The sequence below is a fragment of the Anolis sagrei genome, chromosome 5 (genome assembly GCF_037176765.1).
Source record: "Anolis sagrei isolate rAnoSag1 chromosome 5, rAnoSag1.mat, whole genome shotgun sequence".
Classification (NCBI taxonomy): domain Eukaryota; kingdom Metazoa; phylum Chordata; class Lepidosauria; order Squamata; family Dactyloidae; genus Anolis; species Anolis sagrei.
The window spans coordinates 193576652-193594491 of record NC_090025.1 but is presented as its reverse complement, the minus strand read 5'-3'; the positions used below and the strand labels follow the sequence as shown (position 1 = coordinate 193594491).

At 43.0% G+C, this 17840-nt stretch overlaps 1 protein-coding gene across 1 annotated transcript in view; it reads right to left on the bottom strand.

Moving 5' to 3' along the window:
- LOC132775617 (collagen alpha-1(VII) chain-like) overlaps positions 1-17840 on the bottom strand; it is a 92526-nt gene that overhangs the window by 34838 nt on the left and 39848 nt on the right. The window contains exons 15-28 of the mRNA XM_067468516.1: positions 16828-16977; positions 15206-15397; positions 13417-13556; positions 11411-11534; positions 10987-11130; positions 10683-10873; positions 8282-8413; positions 7577-7594; positions 5809-5835; positions 3939-4013; positions 3523-3603; positions 3392-3418; positions 1853-1897; positions 538-606 (exon numbers count right to left, since the gene is read on the bottom strand). Coding sequence (XP_067324617.1) covers positions 538-606; positions 1853-1897; positions 3392-3418; positions 3523-3603; positions 3939-4013; positions 5809-5835; positions 7577-7594; positions 8282-8413; positions 10683-10873; positions 10987-11130; positions 11411-11534; positions 13417-13556; positions 15206-15397; positions 16828-16977 — 1415 coding nt within the window. The remainder of the gene's footprint in view (positions 1-537; positions 607-1852; positions 1898-3391; positions 3419-3522; positions 3604-3938; positions 4014-5808; positions 5836-7576; positions 7595-8281; positions 8414-10682; positions 10874-10986; positions 11131-11410; positions 11535-13416; positions 13557-15205; positions 15398-16827; positions 16978-17840) is intronic.

Genomic DNA, 17840 nt, shown 5'->3' with positions numbered 1-17840 from the left:
TCTATATATTTGTTGCATTTCGTGTTTTGGGGAGAGGGAACTTCCATATGACTCTAGAGAAAAGAAGAGTGGCAGGAAGTGACTTCCACTCTGAGGGATTTAGTCCAAACTTTAAAGGAGCTATCCATGGTAAAAGACCAATCCCTGAAGTAGGTTCAGCACCTTGAACAGCTCTTTTCTCGTTCTGAATGAAATCTAGAAGAAATTCAACACTCCAAAGCATGAAAACCACTGACTGCCACTGTTAAAGTATACACAATGAGATGGGACAATTTGAGCATGAGACACAACGGGTTGCTGTGAGTTTTCCGAGCTGTATGGCCATGTTCCAGAAGCATTCTCTCCTGACATTTTGCCTGTATCTATGGCAGGCATGCTCAGAGTTTGTGAGGATGTCTGCCATAGATGTGGATGAAATGTCAGTAGAGAATGCTTCTGGAACATGGCCATACAGCCCGGAAAACTCACAACAATCCAGTGATTCTGACCAAGAATGCCACCAACAACACAGAGACACAATGGTTTGACTTCAGTTACCGGTGGGCCAGGTTGTCCGCCTTGCCCTGGAATGACTTCCATGCTTCCTAACATGTATCCCGGCTCCCCCTGTGGAAAAGGAAAAGGCTACATTCAGGAACAATTCATCTGATGCATTTATTTTTTATATCTATGCCAAAATACACAAATATCTAAAATAACAAAGTTATTTACTCTAAAACAAGAGTATTAAGTAATAAGAATATTGCAAAATCGGACTATGTCCAGAGAAGGGTAACCAAAATGATAAAAGGTCTTGAAACCAAGCCTTATGAAATACAGATTAAGAAGCTAAGGTAAGAGTTTTCCCCTGACATTAAGTCCAGTTGTGTCCGACTCTGGGGGTTGGTGCTCATCTCTAAGCTAAAGAGCTGGCATTGTCCAGAGACACCTCCAAGATCATTTGGCCAGCATGACTGCATGGAGTGCCGTTACCTTCCATGTGGAGCAGTACCTATTGATCTACTCACATTTGCATGTTTTCGAACTGCTAGGTTGGCAGAAGCTGGGGCTGACAGTGGGAGCTCACCCTGCTCTCCGGATTCAAACATGTGACCTTTTGATTAGCAAGTTTAGCAGTTCAGCGGTTTAACCCACTGCACCACTGGGGGCTCCTTTGATTAGGAAGCTGGTGATGTTTAAATGGAAGCCATTTAAATATCTGAAGATGTGTCCTGCAAAAGATAGAGCCAGCTTCTTTTCTGGCTCTCCAGGGACAAGCACACAAACCAATACGTTTACATTACAAGCAATTCCACCTAAAAATTAGGAATAACTTCTTAAATTGTCAGAACTGTTCATCAGTGGAATAGGCTCTCTTGGGAAATGGTGGACTTTCCATCTTTGGAGGTCTTTGAACAGAACCTGGATGGAGACCTTCCAGGAGTGCTTTGGTTTAGTTTTCCTACATGCAAGAGGAGGGATTAAATGGCCTTTAATAATTCAGGTCAGTGCTGGAATGGCTTGCTTCTAAGGTGCAGAGTTGCTAGCCATGGTCCTGAAAGCAAATCAAGAACTTCAAGGGCAGCCAGCTTTCCATGGATCTGACCCTACTGTTCCAGATCTACATCAGGTGAGTGGCATACCTTTTGCCTCCTTTATAGAAGACTGAAGATGAGATCTTCGGCATGAAAAACTTACATACTACACCTGAGATATGGACATCCCCCAGATCTTGGGGAAGTTCTATGGGGGAGGATTTCCAAAACAATGTTTTCAAAACTATGAATTCTTCCACAGGAGTCAATGCATGTTAATAACTCATCCTGTTGTGTCCACATAGATACATAAGAACATTCACAATAGGTAAACTCACTCTGTCCCCCTTTGGCCCTGGTGAGCCAGGAAATCCAGGTGGACCCTACAATGCAAAACAAAGTATGAGACTCAGCCCACCATGGAAACAGGCAAGCAGGATATCAAGAAAACATGTATGAATAGAAAAGCCAGATCTAAAAGCCGATGTATGTCAGACCTGGAAGGGAACTGGTGGTTTCTTCCAGATGTTCGTGGACTACAACTTCCACCATCTCTGGTCTGATGGGAGTCCAAGAACATCTAGAGAACTAATGGTTCCCTCTATCTTTGCATAACTTGAAGCACAATGACTGTCATCAGCATTTCCAATGTTCAGGGTTTCATAGGCACTCATATTTAGGCAGATGCCAAGTTTTGACAGTTCCTTTGGTCCACAAGCTAAAGGAGCACAATAAAAAAAATGGGATATGGAGGAGGACAGGAGGAACTGTGGTGGCCCCTTGGCTATGGAACGTCCTCCCTAAGGAGATTAGATCAGCTCCTTCACTCCTAACGTTTTGGAGACAAGTCAAAACATGGTTATATGAGCAAGCATTCACAAATGCAGAGTAACTGACATAGGAAACAGAATCACTCAACAATGGAACTTGGACAACTTTATTTAACTAGGAGACGCTGATGATAATGATGTTTTTTTATTGTTTTATTGCTTCTATTGTTATTTTATATCGTTTTAATGTTTAATTTGTATTTTGTTGTTATGTGAACTGACTTGTAAACCGCCTTGAGTCGCTGTTAAGGCTGAGAAAAGCAATATACAAGTATAGTAAATAAATAAACTGACATTGTGTTGGATTAACTTCAAGTTGGTTTTGTTGTCATTGTTCTAGGATGACCTCTACAAATTTGTGGTTGAAAGGGATGGATGAGAGTTCTTGGGCTACATGATTGGTTGCCTATTTTGCATTTCTTTGCCCAAACTGAACCTTCAGTGCTATACAATCTGTGTCAAGTATTATCAGTAGCATCACTTTAGAACACAATACAGTACAGACTAACTCAGCCAGTCAGAGACTTCATTGACCCAAGTCCAAAACCATTTATTGGCCTCTATTTACATGACATTAGAATCATAGAATCAAAGAGTTGGAAGAGACCTCATGGGCCATCCAGTCCAACCCCCTGCCAAGAAGCAGGAATATTGCATTCAAATCACCCCTGATAGATGGCCATCCAGCCAGAATGGATGTCCAAAGAACTTCTAACTGTGCTAAAACACAAAAGAGACATGCACAAGAAGTGGAAAAAGGGAGAAATCACCAAAGAAGAATTCAAACAAATAGCCAACACCTGTAGGGAAAAGGTCAAAGAAGCTATTGCATTCCTATCTGCTCAGATTTGGGGGTTAAAAGCCTGCATCATAACAGCACTCACAACAATGGTTCTTCATCATTTTGTGAAACGTGGGGTGCCTTGTCATCATCAACACTCTATGAATTCCCAATTTGACCCAAATATCCACCACACTCAATGCTATTAGAGGAGATCTTTCATGATCCACCAAAGGAGAAGACTGGATGATGTGATTCCAACTTACATGATCCCCTTGAATGCCAGGGAGGCCCTGTCAATTAGCAGAGGGAAAGAAAGGCAGATGTTATCAACACTGTCTACCAGACTTTTGAACATTACTGGCAATGAACATTACTAGCATTACTGGGGTCCTACCATCAGTCCAGGAGAGCCAGGGGAACCTGTTCGCCCAGGCCTGCCAGGCAGTCCAGGAATGCCATCTTTCCCTGGAAGTCCCTAAACAATGATGGAAATAGCAAAGGTCAGGTTCTAGAGAACCTTCCGGGAATTGATGCAAAAATGTGAAACTGCAGTTGAGGACCTCCATCCTGTGTTATCAAAGGCACAGGACTATACCCTATGGCTAGTTCCAATTATGCAGGCCCACTGAATCAACTCACTGTTCAATATCATACTCAGAGGGTTTGCTCTATTTGGGATTAACCTACAGCACTAAAAAGTCACTGATTTCTCAAGATGAGGATCCATTTGCTTGTTGACTTCCTTGGTTACTTGGTATAGCCATTCCATAATAAGAGGCATCGCTGCGCACCTCAGAAGAGGCTACTCACCCGCTCTCCTTTCTCTCCTTTGGTGGCAAAACTGAATGGATCATATCCCCCTCCTGTCTGTAGACCAGCAAAGCTCTAGAAGTTCAGGAAAAATGAAATTTAAAAAGCAAATATATGCAAGTTGGTCAGGAAAAAATAATGAAAATGTTTAGATACAAAGGTCATATGGTAAATACTGCTGTCAGGTCACAACTTTTTTATTGATAGCATACATACATATATAAAGTAACCCTTTGTCTACAACATGATATTATTCAAAATAGTCTCCACTATTGGCAATACATTTGTAGCATATGTGAATCAAATACACCTTGGACACTCAGTCCACTGTCTGGTCCAGTGTCTGATAGCATCTTCTGTTTCACCTACCTCATCAAAGAGACATCTCTATAGGCTTTCCTTCAAACACTTGAACCATTGAAAATCTGTGGGTGCCAAATTGGGGCTATTTTATTTATTTATCGTGTCATCAGCAACCATTGTATCGCAATTCTAACAGAGCAAAACAAACACACAGATTAAAAAGAAAAAGGGGAAAAAAACACAGAGATTTTGCAAATTCGGTATTTGGTTAAATGTCCTTTGACCAGTATCTGGCCACTTGGAGTGCCTCTGGGGTTGCCGCAAGAAGGTCCTCCCTTGTGCCTGTGGCAGGGCTCAGGTTGCATTGCAGCAGGTGGTCAGTGGGTTGCTCTTCTCCGCACTCGCATGCCGAGGATTCCACCCTGTAGCCCCATTTCTTAAGATTGGCTCTGCATCTCGTGGTGCCAGAGCGCAGTCTGTTCAGCGCCTTCCAAGTCGCCCAGTCTTCTGAGTGCCCAGGGGGGAGTCTCTCATCTGGTATCACCCATGAATTGAGGTGCTGGGTTTGGGCCTGCCACTTTTGGACTCTCGCTTGCTGGGGTGTTCCAGCAAGTGTCTCTGTAGATCTTAGAAAACTATTTCTAGATTTAAGTCGTTGACGTGCTGGCTGATACCCAAACAGGGGATGAGCTGGAGATGTCTCTGCCTTGGTCCTTTCACTATTGGCTGCTACTTCCCGGCGGATGTCAGGTGGTGCAATACCGGCTAAGCAGTGTAATTTCTCCAGTGGTGTGGGGCGCAGACACCCTGTGATAATCCAGCATGTCTCATTAAGAGCCGCATCTACTGTTTTAGTGTGGTGAGATGTGTTCCACACTGGGCATGCATACTCAGCAGCAGAGTAGCATAGCGCAAGGGCAGATGTCTTCACTGTGTCTGGTTGTGATCCCCAGGTTGTGCCAGTCAGCTTTCGTATGATGTTGTTTCTAGCGCCCGCTTTTTGCTTGATGTTCAGGCAGTGCTTCTTGTAGGTCAGAGTACGGTCCAGAGTGACTCCCAGATATTTGGGTGTGTTGCAATGCTCCAGTGGGATTCCTTCCCAGGTAATCCTCAGAGCTCGGGATGCTTCTCTGTTCTTAAGGTGAAAGGCGCATGTCTGTGTTTTAGATGGATTAGGGATCAGTTGGTTTTCCCTGTAATAGGCAGTAAGAGCACCCAGAGCTTCGACTGTGGGACATGAGAGAAGCCTCCTCACAGGATTGCAAGACATCCGGGCGTCCCCTGGGCAACGTCTTCATAGACGGCCGATTCTCTCAATCCAGAAGCAACCAGAGACGATTGGGGCTATACGACCAATGTTGTCATGTCTCCATCCCTGCCTTGAGAGTTCATCTTGTCCCAAAGTCAAAGAATACAACAGTGGAGTACTCTTCAAATTCAGCAAGATCTTCCATATCCCCCTAGTTGTGCTGGGTTATAGTACCCCATCACCACTATTATCCACACTAATTCTATTTCCCAGGTTTCTTAAAATGTCACCTTCTTCATCTACCTCCAGATCACTTACCACATCTCCAGGTGGGCCTTGTTCTCCCTGACAAAGAAATGGGGAGATCTTTAGAACCGAGGGAATTTCTAAACAGTCACAGATCAATAAGAATATTGACAAGCTGGAATGTATCATAAGAAGGGTGAACAAAAAGATCAAAGTCCTGGAAGCCATGAATCCTTATAAGTAATGACCAAGGGAGTCAATTCTGTTTAGTATGGAGAAGAAAAGGGTGAGAGAAGGGTACATGAAAGCCATGTGTAAATATTCAAAAGGATGTCTTATGGAAGAGTGAGGCAGTTTGTTTTCTGCCACTCCAAACACTAGCAGATAGAGGGTTTAAATTACAGGAAAAGAGATCTCACCTAAACATTATCAGAGAATCATAGAACCATTGAGTTGGAAGAGACCTCATGAGCCTTCCGGTCCAACCCCCTACCAAGAAGCAGGAAAATTGTATTCAAAGCACCCCCAACAGTTGGCCATCCAGCCTCTGTTTGAAAGTCTCCAAAGAAGGAGCCACCACAACCCAGTGCAGAGAGTTCACTGCTAAATAGCTCTCACAGTTAGGAACTTCATTAGGAAGAACTTCATGATGGTTAAGAGCTGTTCCACAGTGGGGTATGCTGCTGCCTGGGAATGTGGTGGAGTCTCTTTCTCTGCAGGGTTTTCAAGATAGCCATCTGTCGGGAATTCCTGCACAGAAAATGATTAAACTGGATGGACCTTGTGGTCTCATCCAACTCTATGTTTCTGTAAAACTGTGGGCTTCCATGTTTTTGGCGTAGGGGATTCATTCTATATTTTGGTCAGAACTTTAAAGGAACCATTCAAGGAACTCAAGCTATTCAAGGAAATAGTAGAAAAAATGAAATGCAAAGATACAGAATGGGTGACGCCTGGCTCGAGAGCAGTACGTGTGAAAAAGATCTTGGAGTCCTCGTGGACAACAAGTTAAACATGAGCCAACAAAGTGATGTGGCGGCAAAAAAAGCCAATGGGATTTTGGCCTGCATCAATAGGAGCACAGTGTCTAGATCTAAGGAAGTAATGCTACCCCTCTATTCTGCTTTGGTTAGACCACATCTGGAATATTGTGTCCAATTCTGGGCACCACAATTCAAGAGAGATATTGACAAGCTGGAATGTGTCCAGAGGAGGGCGACTAAAATGATCAAGGGTCTGGAGAACAAGCCCTATGAGGAGCGGCTTAGGGAACTGGGCATGTTTAGCCTGAAGAAGAGAAGGCTGAGAGGAGATATGATAGCCATGTATAAATATGTGAGAGGAAGCCACAGGGAGGAGGGAGCAATCTTGTTTTCTGCTTCCTTGGAGACTAGGACACGGAACAATGGCTTCAAACTACAAGAGAGGAGATTCCATCTGAACATGAGGAAGAACTTCCTGACCGTGAGAGCCGTTCAGCAGTGGAACTCTCTGCCCCGGAGTGTGGTGGAGGCTCCTTCTTTGGAAGCTTTTAAGCAGAGGCTGGATGGCCATTTGTCAGGGGTGATTTGAATGCAATATTCCTGCTTCTTGGCAGAATGGGGTTGGACTGGATGGCCCATGAGGTCTCTTCCAACTCTTTGATTCTATGATTCTATGATTCTATCTTGGAGGATAGGTCCTTCAAAGGACCAGGTCCTTCATAGTCTGGACTAAAACCAGAAACAGATGTGCTGCCCTTCTGACCTGACAGCCATCTGAGATATTTAAAGGTAAGTAAAAACACAGCTCAGACCAACAGCCCAAGCATCATATAGCCAAAGTAAGTTGGAACCCTTACCTTCTCTCCTTTCTGGGCCTATCAACAGAGAAAACAAATTGACAACATGCTTGTGAGAATATCCAATATCTTATCCTATACCTGAGGTGGAAAAACTATGTAGCTTTCAAAAAGTATTTCAGATTTTCAGAGAAGAGATATGCAGCTTGTATTGTAAATAAAGACAACCTCAGGTTGTGTGTATAAGGGTCAACAAAACACATATAGAAAGCGTGTAATGTGGTATCAAGTCCAAAGAGCTTGCTTTTTTCTTTTTTTAAAAAAAGTCCCATTTACATATATTTATTTATATATTTTATATTTATTTCTGCTTTAAAGAAATCCATAACATCTCCATACCAAAGATATACATCAGGCATGAGCAAACTTGGGCCCTCCAGGTATTTTGGACTTCAACTCGCACAATTCCTAACAGCCTACCAGCAACTAAGAGTTGTAGTCCAAAATACCAGGAGAGCCCAAGTTTGCCCATGCCTGATATAGATGTACATAAAGTAACATTCAGTACTAAACTACACTCTTGTTAACATAACCTAGATGAAACTTTACCTCATATACTCAACCAAGCAAGACCTGAAGCTTAACATTTATCTCCTATCTGCATACATCCAATAAAACAGTTGTTGCAAAGTTGTGATTTTAATTTCTTGCCCTTAGGCCCATGTAGGTTCTTCAAATATTATGGTTCTTCGGTGTCTGGCTTACCTTGGGGCATCTGAGGCCACATGGTCCTTCTGGGGGCTGGACCACCAGTGGGACAGAAGATGGAACAGAGATGGGCAGGTCTCCTTTCTCACCAAGCAGCAACTCGTCCATCTTTCCTTCCTTGTCATCAAGCTGGGAACAAAAAAAAAATATGAATTAAGGTATTTTGTCCCATGGCAGGTGGCAGCTTCCATATGTGGTGCATCTACTCTTGGTTTTGATCTACATTTTAAAGATGCTATCAAACATGCTAAAGGAAGCATCCAATGTTCTATTCCTTTAAAATTCATATGAAAAGTTCATGCTAAAATCCAGAGCAGATCCAAACATGAGGACCTTTAGCAAGTACTGGTTCAACCCAAAATGTATTATCTTCGCTGGTGAATTCTGAGAGTTCTAGTCCAAATGAAAGTAGCTTCCCCACAATCCATGGAGGCATCCTATTTGTTCTTCCCTCTTGGAGGATAGAAATATGGATGCCACAACACCCCTCCAGATTAGATCGCTGCCTCAGATATGACAATCAACACTATCCTGTTGGAAGGGTTGAAGATCATTCCACCTGCCAGTCCTGGTGGCCTATGGATGTGGAACATGGTGGTCTGAGTATTGGACTTGGAGATAAGGGTTCACATTCTTCTTTACTATGAAAACCTCTCCTGGTTGAATTTAGGCAAGTCACATTCTCTCAGTCTCATAGGTAAATAATAGTAAGTTCTCCTCTGAATTTCTCTCTTCAAGAAAATCCTAGGAGAAGTTCACCATGAGCTGGAGTCAACCTGAAGGCATGTAACAATAACAGCAGGGTATAGGTCAAGTTTTTTTTAGAGTTGAATTAAATTTGAATCCTTGATCAGCCATGAAAATCCATTGGTGACCTCAGGCAAGTCACACTTTATTTATTTATTTATTTATTTACATTATTTATATTTCACCCTTCTCACCCTGCAGGGGACTCAGGACGGATTACAATGTACGTATACATGGCAAACATTCAATGCCATAGACACACAACATATAAAGACAGACACTCAAGGGCTATTTAACATTCCAGCTTCTGGCCACCAGGGAAGCTGTCGCTTCACCATCCGTTTGTGACACTGATGAAGTACTTCCTCATTCTTTGCATACTTCTTGGATATTTTTATGGCCTTGTAAATCAGTTAAATTAGCCTCCCCACATAAGTGGTACCTAAATTTCCTACTTGACAGATGCAACTGTCTTTTGGGTTGCAAAGGTTGACAACAAGCTACATAATTTTGGTTGGAAGCTCACTCCGACCCGGGTTAGCTTCAAACTCATGACTTTTTGGTCAGTAGTGATCTTAATGCAGCTGACTCCCAGCCAGCTGTGCCACAGTCCCGGTGCACATCTTAAAGGAAGGCAATGGCAAACCAATAACTAGCATGGTGTCATTGTTTGAGTGCTGGATTAATTTTACATGAGACCAGCCTTCATGTCCCCATTCAATCATGAGGACCTACTGGGTGACCTCAAGCAAATCATATTCTCTCAGCCTCAGGAGATGCCAGTTGCAAACCTCCTGAATAATTGGTCATCATAAGGTCACCAGAAACAGAGATGACCTGAGAGCACCCCTTGTACCTTGGGAAGTCAGATCTGGCCACGGTAGTCCACGGTCTTGTTACATCCCGATTAGATTACTGATTACACTCTACGTGGGGTTGCCTTTGAAGACTGCTCAGAAACTCCAACTAGTCCAGCGGGAGGCAGCCAGATTGCTCACCGGAGCGGCATACAGGGAGCATACCACCCCCCTGATGTCAGCTCCACTGGCTGCCGATCAAATTCCGAGCACAATTCAAAGTGCTGGTTTTGACCTACAAAACCCGGTGTATCTGTCCGAACGGATCTCCCTCTACGTTCCACCTCAGAGTTTAAGATCTTCTGGGGAGGCCCTGCTCTCGACCCCGCCTCTATCACAAGTGAGGCTGGCAGGGACAAGGAGCAGGGCCTTCTCGGTGGTGGCCCCTCACCTGTGGAATTCACTCCCCAGGGAGATTAGATCGACGACTTCCCTCTTGTCATTTAGAAAAAAATTGAAAACTTGGATGTGCGGCCAGGCATTTGGACGTTCTGGCAGCTAGAGGAAGGACCTTGATGATGGACAGGAATTGACTGAACGGAATGGATTTATGGAACTCTGAACACTGAGCATGAGATTAGTTTACTGATTGTGTTATGTACTGATGATTTTAACCTGTTAATTGTTTAATTGCTGTTTTGTATGTATGTATATTTGACATAGGCATCGAATTGTGCCTTCTTTGTAAGCCGCCCTGAGTCCCCCCTCGGGGGTGAGAAGGGCAGGGTAGAAGTAATCGAAATAAATAAATAAATAAATTTATGACCAATGGAATGATCAGAAAAGATCCTCACCTTGCTATGTTTTGTCACAATAGCGCCTTGCTGGGAGCCAAAGCAAATAGTTTCTATGAGTTCCCTTATGATCTGTGGGAGATCATCAAAAGTGCTGACATAGAAGAGATTTTCCAAATTCTGGTTCACCAAGATCTTCTTCAGTTCCTCAGGGTCAGCTCCTGAAACACCTATAATGATGAGACGAATCCCTGGGGCAGAAAATTTAAATCAGTCAGTCTCTAAACACTTCTTTCCTCCAGATAAGGAAGATCACAATTCTGTGAAGCACACGCTCCTGAGAACCTGAGAACCATAGCTTTACCTAGAACATGGGCCACTTGGGCTGGGGGCAACACATCGTCCTGAGAGGGACCATCTGTCAGCAGAACCAATGTGTGTGGCACTGAAGGCCTCATCCCTTTGGAAGCTTGAAATACCTCCTTCAGCATATAGCGAAGGCCTCTTCCTGCGTGAAATCACAGAGAAATATGACAGAAGGACACCAGCATCAAAGCACAAAGGGGAATAAAGGAAGAGCATTGAAAGGTTACTTTGTTGGACTAGTTTACCCAGAAATACTCAGGCAATAAAAGGCAGCAGCAATTAATGAATTCCATGTCAGTTGGGCAGCACTCCAGGTTTTGGATTGCTTTAAAGGAGCTGTCCAAGGTGCTGAGGTGATTATGAGACTATGATTCAGAACCTTGGATAGCTCCTTTGAAGCCAGACTCATAGTTTGTATTTACCTGTTTTTGTGTTTCCCCCAACATAACGAAGTCTCTTGAGAGCTTTCAGAACACCATTCCGGTCTTTATACCGGTTAAAGTGGAATTCCATTCTGGGTTCTTCACTGTACTGGGTGACAGCAATCTGAGAGATAGAAAATATGGTCAAAAAGGCTGCAATGGACTACAGAAGACCTGCGTAAATTCATGTTATGTGGTTTTTGATATATGCAAAGATCCCCTCCATGGATGAAGAAAGGGGCAGTGGGGGACTAGTAGTCTTTGACAAGATCCCAAAGGGAAGCGCTTTCCTGGGTGCCAAATCTGGCAAGAAAGCTGGTTGTGTACAGCCTGTGTCTTTGAATCATAGAATCAAAGAGTTGGAAGAGACCTCCTGGGCCATCCAGTCTAACCCCATTCTGCCAAAAAGCAGGAATATTGTATTCAAAGCACCCCTGACAGATGGCCACCCAGTCTCTGTTTAAAAGCTTCCAAAAAAGGAGCTTCCACCACACTCCGAGGCAGAGAGTTCCACTGCTGAATGGCTCTCACAGTCAGGAAGTTCTTCCTCATGTTCAGATGGAATCTCCTCTCTTGTAGTTTGAAGCCATTGTTCTGCGTCCTAGTCTCCAGGGAAACAGAAAACAACCTTGCTCCCTCCTCCCTGAGACTTCCTCTCACATATTTATACATGGCTATCATGTCTCCTCTCAGCCTTCTCTTCTTCAAGCTAAACATGCCCAACTCTTTAAGCCGCTCCTCATAGGGATTATTCTCCAGACCCTTGATCATTTCAGTCACCCTCCTCTGGACACCTTCCAGCTTGTCAATATCTCTCTTCAATTGTGGTGCCCAGAATGGGACACAATATGACTTGGTGACTTGGTGCAAAGGAAAGAAATGGATTCCACTGAGAATGGAGTCAGACTGTTTCCTCTACAGAGAGAAGTAATGGACTGGGCTTCTGTCTACCAAGAAGAGAGCCTGTCTCTCAGTGGAGAAAAGGACCTGAAACTTGACTGCATATCTATCTACCAAGAAAGGCAAGATTGTACTTCTCAGTCAATAGAAGCACAACCAGATGCCTATTGTTTCTTTCTGTAGAGGAAAGAGATGGACACTATACTTAGAAATTCAGCCAGTTGCTCCTCTTTTCAAAGGAAAGAGATCAACTCCTTTCTCAACAAAGTCTTCCAACTGGATTTGGTGCCAGGGGAGAAGGCTGCTTTCAGGAGCTATGTATGGACAGACCATGCCCCAATGCATGAGTCTTCACTTCAGCTTATCTCTTCTCCATAGAGAAACAAGTGAAAAGACTGAGGAATACTTCAAATGAGTATTATGCATATTTTCAGCTGTTCAGAAGCATGCTGGCTTGAACGTTTCAGATATTATACAAAAATTACATAACACAAAGAGTCCCAAGCACAGATCCATCATGAAATAAATGGATCTATTGTGGATTGAAGCATTTTTTGTATTTATCTGTCCAGTTTCAAAACAACTGCACATTCACTGGAGGAAAGATGAGGAAGAAACATAACTAGGAAGTAAAATAGGAACCAGGGTGTTGAGAGATGAACTAGGACTCAGAGACCAAGTTTCAAGTCTCCACTTGGCCACATAGATATACTGAGTGTCCTTCAATAAGTCATATTCTCTCAGTCTTGGAGAAAGGCAGGGTTAAACCTCTTCCAAAAGACTAGCATAGGTTTGTCACATGTTTTCAAACTGACATGGTATAGTGCACGCATGGGCAAATTTTGGCCCTCCAAGTGTTTTGGACTTCAACTACCAGCTGTTAGGAATGATGGGAGTTGAAATCCAAAACAACTGGAAGGCCCAAGTTTGCCCATACCTGGTTTAGTGGCTTCAATATTGGACTAAGGGAAACCTGGATTGAAATTCCTGCTCAACTATAGAAACCTTGTTGTGTGTCAATGATAAAGACACATAACAAGAAGGAAAATAAATGATAAAAGCTGGAATGACTGCACTTCACACTCCATGTAAGCCCACATGTTTACCTGTGTCCCTTCAGGCCCAATTTTGGGGAAATAGGAGACAATGCGGAAGAGGAAGTCCTTGACTTTGATGAAGTTGCTTTGTCCGATGCTTGAGGAGTCATCCACCAGGAAGGCAATGTCTGCTTTGAATTTGCTGCAGACTAGAAGGGGGAAAGAAGAAGGTGCTGACGTCTCTCCATAAGAGGCAGCCCTCCATATCCACAGATCCTCCACCCAAAAGTTCAACCATCAATGGTTGAAAATATTCAAACTAATTTCCCCAAAGCAAACCTCGATTTTTTCATTGTATATAGGAGATGATATTTTACTATAAAGTGGGTCATGGTACCACACTCTCTTAGCTTCGGAGAAAATCAATGTATAAATATTTTCAAGAAAACCCTGACATAAGTCAGAAATGAGTCAACAACAAATTTCCTAGAAATACTTATCTGTACATAGTTTCTATAAAGTCCTTTGGGATACCTGTTTCCATATCAATTCAGTGCTTTATTATACAGCAGACTCTCACTTATTCAACATAAATGGGCCAGCAGAATTATTCTAAGTAAAACATTAGAACAATCACCAGAATTAAATGGTCGTCCTACACACCGTCCATTCAAGTCCATCAGAGTTCACTGAACCATAGCTCTACCATCACGTCAGTCTACTCTGCAAAGGCCTGATCTCATAGCCAGGATTTCACCTTTTTCTGTAAGGTCAGGAGGGAAGGAGCGGGTCTGATTTCACTTGTGTGGAAATTACATAGCTGAGGGGCCACTACAGAGGAGGCCCTGTCACTTGTCTCCACCAAATGCGATTGCAATGGTGGGGGGACAGCAAGCAGGGCCTCCCCAGACGATTGTAAGGTCCTAGGTGATTCGTAGTGGGAGATACGTTCAGATGGGTAAACTGGGCCAGAACCGTTAAGGGCTTTATAGGCCAATGGCAGCACTTTGAATTGTGCTCGGAAGCTAATAGGCAGCCAGTGGAACTGATGTAACAAGGGCATTGCGTGCTCTTTATATTCCACTCCTGTCAGATAAACAAAAATGTCAGATAATACAAAGTCTCCTACTATTACCTGTCTGATGCAGTGCTAGACACCTAGAATACTAACAACAGGGACTCAAACGATTAAGGCAAGGCATCACTTCGGGGCTAGAGCAGCCCAGCAGGAAGTGCCTGGATGTGGAAGAGGAGGATGGAAATCAAAGAGGGAAGGAGGAAGGACACTTCCACTTCCAGTCCTGCCTCTTTTCCCCCTTTCCTCCCTTCTCCTTCTCCTTGTCTTGCCTTTTTCACTTATTGGGAATGGAGAGGGAGTTGGGGAGCGCTCCTTTAATTGAAGGGGAAATGCTGGAGGAAAAGGGGGCCGTCAGATAAGAGTGTCGGATAAGACAGAATGTCGGATAAGTCAAGGTCGGATAAACGAGACTCTACTGTAATTATGGATTTACAAGTCATTTATGGTATTCTGATTCTTTCTGTTATGATAGTATATTTAAGATCACCACAAGGATTCTGGATCCGGTGGCACATGCTGAAAATGAGTGAGACAGCATAATCTCTAAAACAGAGGCATTAAACAATAACTGGCAATGTTCTTTGTCCTTGGTTATGTTGGTTAAGGATGCTGGGAGTGACAATTTAACAACATCTGCATTGTTGCGCAGCTCTCTAACTTGGATCCACCAAATCAATTGGGTCTTCAGTTCCCAGAAGTCACAGACAGCATGGGAATTAGGAATTCTCAGGGCTGAAGGTCACAACTATCTGGGGAGTTAACCCTCAAAGATGAACATACTTGGGGCAGGAGTGGTCACCGAGGAGACTGACATCTTAGTGGCTCTCTCTCTTTGTGCAGCGGTGAATCTTGGCCCGAGGGAAGTGGCTGTAGGAAGAGTCAATGGACTGGAACGCATCGGCTGATGTTTTGTTGTGATTGTTTTTTCTGGCATAGCAGTCATAAGAGGGATGGATAGATTCACAGAAGGACCTTCCACAAGAAAAGAAGGATGAGAATGATATAGTGACATCCAAAATACCTGTGCATTTCCGCATCCTTAATAAGAAAAGTACCCCCAGCAGACATCAAGAAAGACTATCATGAAAATCATCAAGGAAAGAGGGAGGAAATTTCAAAAGCTGAGGCGAATTTAGATGACTGTCTCTTGCAGTGGTTCTCAACCTGGGGTCCCCAGATGTTTTTGGCCTTCAACTCCCAGAAATTCTAACAGCTGGTACACTGGCTGGGATTTCTGGGTGTTGTAGGCCAAAAACATCTGGGGACCCCAGGTTGAGAACCACTGCTATGGTCACAAATACTCCAGGGAAAAATGCTATATCGTAACATAACCTCATTCCCAAAGTCATTAGAAGCCATTATTCTGTGCCTTTGTCTCTGGAGCAGCAGAAAGTGAGCTAACTCTATGTTTCAAATAAGACTCTCTGCAAACTCCCTTTCCTTCTTGAAGATAAATACATCTGCATCCCTAAGCCACTCCTCATAGGCTTGGCTTTCAGAACTTTGACCATTTTGGTTGCCCTTCTCTGGACATTTTCCATTTGGTCAATGTCCTTCTTGAATTTCTTTGCCTACAACTGGACACCAGGTTATTCTTCCAGGTAAGGTCCAACCAAAGCAGAATAGAGGGGCACCATTACTTCCCTAGACACTGTACTTCTGTTTATGCAGCCTATTGGCTTTTTTGCTGCTGCGTCACCTTGTTGACTTATATTCAGCTTGTGGTTTATGAAAATCCCTAGATCCTTTTAGATGTACTGTTTTCAGGCCAGGAATAACACGACTTATATCATAATATTACTTAATGACCAGAGGCAATCTCTACCCAGTAGGCTTGGGTAACCACGGAAAAATTTGGTTCTAAACTCGTTTTATTTTTAGGGGGCCCTTGCGTTTTGTTTTTTTTAATAATTCAGAAATTTTCCTTTTAAAATTTTTGAAATATACGAAATTTCGTAAAATTACGAATCAATTCATTAATGGCGGACGCGATTGCGCAATATGCTAAAAAAACCTCCAAATGGGACAGGGGGAACTTCTGAAGCTTCCCTCTCCCTCTGTTGTTGACTGTTGGTGTGATAAAACAAACAACAACTATAAAACTTGCACCAGACATGCGAAAATAATTACGAAATAATTACGAAATAATTTCGAAATAATTACAAAACAATAACGAAACAATAACGAAATAAATTGAAAAAATTGTTTCGAATCTAATTTACTCCTCGCACTATTCCTGCATGGCTCAATATTGGATCGTAAGCTAATTTAAATACGAATTAATAACGAATTACGAAATTAACGAACGAAACCGCCCAAGCCTACTACCCAGTAATGCTGCAATAGGGGAAGAACTCCAAACATCACGTTGCACCTTAGTTTGTAAACTATGCAAATCTCACCAGTGTTTTGAGTAAGTGTTACCACTTTCCCCTCAGAGCTTCCAAACACAGGACAGATGCCAACGGTGTATTGGATGCCAGGCAGCAGATTCTCCAGTTGATGAGCCCGTACACGACTATCGAGGAGAACATTCTTAACAGTATCTCTCACTGAAAAAGAAGAGAGAACTAAAGATGAAAAGGAATTATTTCATTTGGTTCACGTGTTAAAGACAACAAGCTACAGTTGTTGCACCACATTCACCATTTTGACTTTTGTGGATCTGATTATTCATGGATTTGATTGAAAATGTTCTCCGAATCCTCCATTGTGACCCTATAGCCAACTTCCTCCAGTCATTCTGGAGGCCCTAGAGATTACACATCTCTAGAAATCTCTAGGTCAGTGGTTCTCAACCTGGGGTCCCCAGATGTTTTTGGCCTTCAACTCCCAGAAATCCTAACAGCTGGGATCTCTGGGAGTTGTAGGCCAAAAACATCTGGGGACCCAAGATTGAGAACCACTGCTCTAGGTCCTCCAGTGAGATTCCACGGCTAACAAATTCTATTTAAACTAATCATCTTCACCAGAAGTTGCCATATAATCCCACCTTATTCTTTTGTGTCAAGGTTAGCTGGTTATGGCCGAAATTTCATAGTCTGCCAGGGTGGAAACATGTAGGTCCAAACATATTTCTCTGAGTTTTCATTTTTCATATTCTTCAAATGAGACTTGTTGGTTGTTAGTAGTGGGTTCTACGTTATCAAATAAACATCTATCTTTAACCAAGGAATCTTTGAAAGCATCATCAAAACTTAGGTGCTTAAGCCACTCAGCCATAGCAAGCGAAGCTTGAGTCATACCAGAAAAGAAAAATGGGTTCCCCTTACACTGTGGAGACCAAAATCCACTGATTGTGGTAATATGAAAATAGCTAAATTAACTCAATGTATATATTACACATACACATATCAAAAAAACAGGACTGCCACATTCACATTAAGTAGAAATAACTGGTCTTCTCTTGAAATAT